The following is a 6,275-nucleotide window of genomic DNA, read 5'->3' on the forward strand; positions in this document are numbered from 1 at the left end:
CCTGATGCAGTCACAAATTTTTTTTTTTTTAAGTTACATTTACGCTTAGTTCAAATATATATTTTTTTATTTTTGCAGGTTTTAATCGAGTGAGACTACAATCTGCTAGTTAATCGATGGTATTTTATTATAATGCAACACTACTCAGATAGCTGTCATCCACTGACACTCATTCATTGACATTTCGTAGAATCGTAGTGATTTGATTATTATACTATACTCTTGTTTCGTAGTCTGTGGACATTTTCTCTTCGTTTCGTCCCTCCGTCACCGTCCGCGACGAGACGTTTTGTTTTTTTATCGTGTGTGTGTGATAAGGATTCGTCTCTGCGGCATAATTAATTATTTAACAAACCGAGCATTAGTTTGTTTTTATGGATAAAGATTGTTGTTTCTGCAATTCCAATTAACTCGAATATTGCTCTTAGGTTTCAATTTCCTACTTTAACAATTATTAAATGGTGGCGGCATATTTATAAACATTTGTTGATTCATTGCACTAGTAAAATAGAAATAGTATGATAGCGGTTCGGAGAGTGGTAATTGCTAGGAGCATGTTTAAGTCGGCTTTAACCTCACCAGCATGTATAAAACCACATCAAAGTAATGTTATTTATTATTTTTTTAAATTCCATTGTCATCTGCTTTATTATTATTTTTATTATCTTTTTTATAGCTGTATTTTGCACGTACATCCACGTTTTCATATTTAATTTAGTTAAATTATTTTAATCTTCAAAAATTACATTACAGCAATCACTCCAATAAATGTGAGAGTAAAAAGATTTTCAGCTGAAAATCAGGACATAAGGAAAATGGTGGACCCACGGAAAGTAGTAAATTTTGATGACGTCATGAAGGGCATAGAACACCCAGACAAAGTGATCATTGATGTCCGTAACCCGGATGAAGTGAGCGCTACTGGCAAAATACCATCTAGTATCAACATACCATGTAAAGTTTTTACTCTGCTAGCACAAGCTCCCATACTAAGAACCATTATGAAGACAAAATTATTCACTTTCAATACAGACATGTGTTCAGTTAAAAAAAATTGACACCTGAATAATGGTTTAGAATTTATCTGAGTTTCCATCAGGGATTTTTTTCTAGTCAGGTGTTTTGTTCAGACCAAAAATGATCCAGTCCAACTTTTAAATGGCCATTCACAATCAAAATGGTTCTTCCCTAAGTTTCATTCAAATGAGCGCTAAAAGACAGGCGAAATAACGCTAGATGGCGTTACTAGTGAGGTGGCGTTAGTAGTTTGAGGTTACGACGGCTATCGCGTATGAATTCGCCGCTAGAGGCGCTAGTGTAGCGTGAGGTCTCCGAAACGTCATAGCTCATAGTTTTTGCGTGAGCTACGTGGGTTTATAATTAGAATATTTTGCATTACCTGAAATTAATTATGGCAATTATGCGTCACGGGGCTATTAATGTCTGTGTTTTGAGACAGTTTTGTCTTTCGGAAACTTTTGTCCTCCCTTTTTTTCCGAACAAAACGGGACTACGCAACTGTGGTTGCTCGGTTTTATTATGGACCGGTTTTAAGGTGTTTTAAATATGATTTTAATCTAAACTTTGTTTTCACGCCCGTAATAACAGACTTTGAAAGCCACACTTAAAAACCTCACGCAACAGTGGCGCCATCTAGAAAGACAAAAAACGATAGCCCTCATTAGCTAATAACTAAAGTTGCAAGCAAGACTGTAACGTCAAAAAACCTCACGATACTAACGCCATTTAGCGATATTTCGCCTGTATTTTAGCCCTGAACCAATTTGGTTTAGCCTTTTTAGGGTTCCATAGCCAAAATGGAAAAAAGGAACCCTTACAGTTCCGCCATGTCCGTCTGTCTGTCTGTCCGTCGGCGGATTTGCTCAGGGACTATCAATGCTAGAAAGTTGTAATTTTGCGCGAATATATATTTAAACTGTGCCGACAAAATGGTACAATAAAAAAATCAAAAACAATTTTTTTTAGAGTCTACCTCCCATAGACGTAAATTGGGTGTTTTTTTTTTCTTATCTATTCTTGTAGTATGGGGTATCGTTGGATAGGTATTTTAACCATTAGGGTGTTGCTAAAACGATTTTTCGATTCAGTGATTTGTTTGCAAAATATTAAATTGCAAATTTTCATTAAAATTGAGCGTCCCCCCCTCCCCCCTCCTCTAAAATCTAAATCGGTGGGTGGAAAAATTTGAAAAAATTCAGGATGGTAGTAAGTATATCAAACTTACAAGGAAAACTATAACAATAAAGTTTTCTTGAGAATTATTAGTAGTTTAAGAGTAAATAGCAGCCCAGGGTATAAAATATACCTAAACTTGGAATATTTCGTACAAAATACGAAATCCTTAGAAAAATATTACTTAATTTTTTCGTAAGAGCTAATTTCGGGCGTGTCCGACACGCTCTTGGCCGGTTTTTCAACATTGAACTTTGAAATGACAATGTGATGCTGATGGTTCCATATTTTCTAACTTGACTATTTATTACCTTTTGCACACGAAAGTTTAAAAATAAATAATTAAGATTAACAATGATTCACTTATTAAAAAGGCAGGTTTGCACAATCTATATTTTTATTTTCAGTGGGCAATGTAGAGAGTGTACTGAATTCAATGTCAGAGACAGATTTTGAAAGGCAATATCAGCGGAGAAAGCCTAGACACTCCAATGAGCTGATATTTTACTGTAGATCTGGTAGGAGGTCAACAGAAGCTCTTGATAAGGCTCTAAAGCTTGGATATACAAAGTAAGTATTATCTTTACTACAATATTTAATGAGCTACATTACAATTGCAACACAATCCAATTAGAAAAAATACCTTGCTTATGAGATTGCTACATTCTCCTGTGCTTGACATTATTTATTTGTTGACATTGGCAGTCTCATCAAACAGTTCTGGTGAAATGCCTAACACTAAACTTGTATAATGTTTTTAATATTTTTTTTTTTAATCTATGACACCTTTATACCCTGATATGTGGTTCTAAATTTTTATTAATAGTGTTAAATTTTGTACATAGGTACCCTACTTATCAATCTTATCATTTATTTTAACATACTTAGCTAATATGTACATATTTACAAGCTTTCATCTAAAAATTGTACCTCTTTTATACAGCCCACGAAGTAGAAGAAGAAATGTTTGTATTAAAAATTAAAAAAAAACTTATTTTCAGTTCCAAGACCTACATTGGAAGTTGGGAGGAGTGGTCAAGTAGAACTAAAAAATAAATGTACCTAACTACATCTGACCTGTGATATTGAGCAAATGATTATACAATATTTTTTTTAGTTAAGTATGTAAATTATATTATATCAATTAAAGGTGTTGGTTCAATATTTTCTCTTTGAAATTCTATCATAAAATCAATATTGCGACCATATCAATGACCATTTAGCATAAACCATGACACTAACTTCCAAGTAACATAAACTTATAGCACTGTGCAATTGTTATGATTATGATAACAGTTGTTATCACAGTCAATGACTTCTGCATGAATTATGTAATTAAAAATAAATTACAACAACATTTTATTACAACAATAGTCACATGATTGTTACATAACCATAGCCAGCACTGTCAAATAAACAATATGGCACCATATTCAGTTTCATATGCAAATATTTTCATGACGCCTGTCTGCTAGCCCAGTCATTCCAGCTGCCTAAATAATTTTTTGTACTGAAACAAAACAAAATAAACTTAATAAGTTGGTGGGGTGAACAATTCATTATTTGGAAAAATGTACAGGTTGAAACATATAATATGAATCAAAATTAGTGATTTAAATCACAAAGTCAATGCGTGGAAACCATAAAAAATTTCAGACTATTTTCAACAAATGGATTAATGCATTAATAGAGTCACGTGAATGTTTGCCACTCAATTTTATTTAATTGAAAACATTAGTCAAATTACACATCACAAATTATGAAAACTATAACCTAGTCAAATAACTCGCCCCTCGCCATTCCTGGCACAAAGGAGCCCATAATGCTCGCAGCATTTCCACATTGGATAGCTATGGACATTAATTATATAACTGAGCATGAAACACTAATTTTGATTAACATCCAATGTTTCACCCTGTATAAAAAAAATGTTTGCAAGAAAACCTTATGTATAATTTTATTATAATAATGGTAAAATTTACTAAATGCTATAATAATAAAATAAAAGTTAATCTTACTTAATAATCTTCTTACACAAAATAATACCTTAGCACTCACATAGGCCCAGTGCGGACTGGAAACTTCACATAAATCAGAAGTAGTATCACAAAGCAATTTGCATCAAATTCACTAAAATTAACTCACTTTTTATACCCTGCCTTGATCGCACTCTCCTGAGCCTTCCCGGACCTTTTTCCAATCATGCAGTAGAATATGAGCTCAGTGTCTTCTGTTGGCTTTTGTCTCTTAAATGTGTTCTGGAATTCACTTTCTGGCATTTGACTAAGCACCGAGGACACTGTTCCTACTGGGAATACATAAAAGCGCATAAAAATCATTAAAATTGGTATTTTGCAAATATTTGATTTTACTGCATTTAGTCATAAATAAAATGTACCTAGCTTGGTACAAGAGAAGTGATCTTATCATTATTACAAGGAATAGTAGAAAACAAAAGTATTCAGTGGAAAATAGATTATAGTACTTACAAGGAATATTAATGCTATTTGGTATTTTCCCATGTTCTTTCACTTCATCAGGCTCTCTCACATCCACAATTAGTACTTTGCTATCTGTCGTCGCTTTTTTCACATGTTCATAGTCTGCGGACATTGCTTCGGTCTCTACTTTCTCTGAGAACATTCGTCGGAGACCGCGTGTTTCAACCTTCTTGGGGTAAATATCTGAAAGTAAAAGTAAAGTGCTGGTTATGTATGGCTATCTAAATATCACAGATTTCACACAAGTGGGGTATATCAGTCTGTGGTTATCTTTGATAAAGCTAGGATGATTTCTGAGAAGGCATGAACTTTTTATAAGATTATTTAAAAGAAAATATTACATTGAGCCATGTTTGAAATCCTCATTGAACTTTGGGCTACAGCGGTCTTCATGACACGATATGTGGGCACTATAGCCCGGCCGATTCTTCGGGTCAACATTCTGCTTTACAATTTTTTTGTTCTTTTATAATTCAATTGCCGAAAATTTATGAACTATCAAATCAAATCAATGAAATGACATAAGCGAAGCGACAGATGTCGAGTTTTTTTTTTATTCTATTATATAGTGCATGGAGCAAAAGGGTCATCGTTCATCCACCATTGCCTCTCATATTTCGTTTTCTAGAATTATTTTACCGTACAACGGCAAAACCTACTAAACACTGGCAAAATTGCCCTCCACTCCAATGGACAGAGCCATATTTTTCTAAAAAATCTAAATAGTGCAGGAGCTGTCAAACGTCAAATTCATCTGTCATGATTCAGTGCAACTGAGTACAACAATATTATGATTGGTTTTTTGGAGTCTTTTTGTATTTTTTATTTCAACTCCAAATTTGTTACTTTTATGGGTATCCCGTGAAACCATATCGAAAATACAAACTGAGACATGGATGCACAGAAAAACCAGAAAAAGAGACCAGCGCTGGGAATCGAACCCAGGTCCTCAGCAATCCGTGCTGCGTGCTATAACCCCTACACCACCGCTGGACAGGAATCTAAACACGAATTTTTCCTATGCATACATATCTCTGGTTGCTTATTTCTACTACGCTACTTATGCAGCAGCACTAGCGACATCTATGTTCCGCTCTCATCCAGAGACGTCACACTCTTTCGAAACCAACCGCTCACCCAGACAAGAGATGTCGCTGCTAAGCAATCAAATTATGATTTACTTTGCCGCGCCCTACTACTTTGGGGTGACACTCTTTCCCTGCCCGGATAACACCGACATGGAAATACTAGTCCTGTTTTTTGTGTTTACGCCCATAGAAACTGCAGGGCTACTACGAAACTCGAAGTTTGTATCGTACCTTCCCTCTCGCTCTCGTATTAAATAGTATAAGTGTCAGAGGGACCGCACGACACGAACTTCGAGTTTCGTAGTAGCCCGGCTGACTGGAGCTTCTTTGGGCGAGTTAACGAAAAACAGGTTTGGTGTTTCCATCCCGGTATTATCCGGGCCGGGAAAGAGTGTCACCCCTACTACCCTAATTTGCCTTTAAGTAGGGGAGGTTGTTTGTTTTATTTTAAGCGATGTGTGTCTTTTGACTTGTATCTCCTACCTCTTTGCTT

The 6,275-nt window shown here is 35.1% G+C and overlaps 2 protein-coding genes across 6 annotated transcripts; one reads left to right on the forward strand and one right to left on the reverse strand.

The window, feature by feature from the left end:
- The first annotated feature begins 54 nt into the window (after positions 1–54).
- On the forward strand, positions 55–3,342 carry LOC141427311 (rhodanese domain-containing protein CG4456-like). 4 transcript variants are annotated; one of them, XM_074086637.1, is made up of 4 exons: positions 55–603; positions 754–954; positions 2,601–2,763; positions 3,195–3,342. In XM_074086637.1, the coding sequence occupies exons 1-4, from the start codon at positions 519–521 to the stop codon at positions 3,247–3,249; spliced, it is 504 nt and encodes a 167-aa protein (XP_073942738.1). In that variant the 5' UTR covers positions 55–518; the 3' UTR covers positions 3,250–3,342. The 4 variants fall into 4 exon arrangements, with proteins under 4 accessions (XP_073942738.1, XP_073942742.1, XP_073942740.1 ...); XM_074086641.1 differs by having other exon boundaries at positions 61–461; XM_074086639.1 differs by having other exon boundaries at positions 62–539.
- Positions 3,343–3,535: 193 nt separating this feature from the next.
- LOC141427310 (rhodanese domain-containing protein CG4456-like) lies at positions 3,536–5,393 on the reverse strand. Of its 2 annotated transcripts, none has more exons than XM_074086636.1 (4): positions 5,302–5,393; positions 4,683–4,877; positions 4,339–4,501; positions 3,536–3,703 (listed from the first exon to the last, which is right to left on the reverse strand). In XM_074086636.1, the coding sequence occupies exons 1-4, from the start codon at positions 5,306–5,308 to the stop codon at positions 3,649–3,651; spliced, it is 420 nt and encodes a 139-aa protein (XP_073942737.1). In that variant the 5' UTR covers positions 5,309–5,393; the 3' UTR covers positions 3,536–3,648. The 2 variants fall into 2 exon arrangements, with proteins under 2 accessions (XP_073942737.1, XP_073942736.1); XM_074086635.1 differs by lacking the exon at positions 5,302–5,393 and adding an exon at positions 5,036–5,239.
- Between the last annotated feature and the right edge of the window lie 882 nt (positions 5,394–6,275).

This window comes from Choristoneura fumiferana, chromosome 4, assembly GCF_025370935.1.
Source record: "Choristoneura fumiferana chromosome 4, NRCan_CFum_1, whole genome shotgun sequence".
NCBI classification, from domain to species: Eukaryota; Metazoa; Arthropoda; class Insecta; order Lepidoptera; family Tortricidae; genus Choristoneura; species Choristoneura fumiferana.

Bases quoted from the DNA above. Each gene is read 5' to 3' on its own strand.
- LOC141427310 (XM_074086635.1), bottom strand. From the start codon at position 5,135: ATGTTGACCCGAAGAATCGGCCGGGCTATAGTGCCCACATATCGTGTC. The intron at 4,878-5,035 runs GTAATATTTTCT...TTTTACTTTCAG, and splicing joins GATTTCAAACATGGCTCAAT to ATATTTACCCCAAGAAGGTT. The intron at 3,704-4,338 runs GTGAGTTAATTT...GTTTTGTTTCAG, and splicing joins ATCAAGGCAGGGTATAAAAA to TACAAAAAATTATTTAGGCA.
- LOC141427311 (XM_074086637.1), top strand. From the start codon at position 519: ATGATAGCGGTTCGGAGAGTGGTAATTGCTAGGAGCATGTTTAAGTCG. The intron at 604-753 runs GTAATGTTATTT...ATTACATTACAG, and splicing joins ATGTATAAAACCACATCAAA to CAATCACTCCAATAAATGTG. The intron at 2,764-3,194 runs GTAAGTATTATC...ACTTATTTTCAG, and splicing joins CTAAAGCTTGGATATACAAA to TTCCAAGACCTACATTGGAA.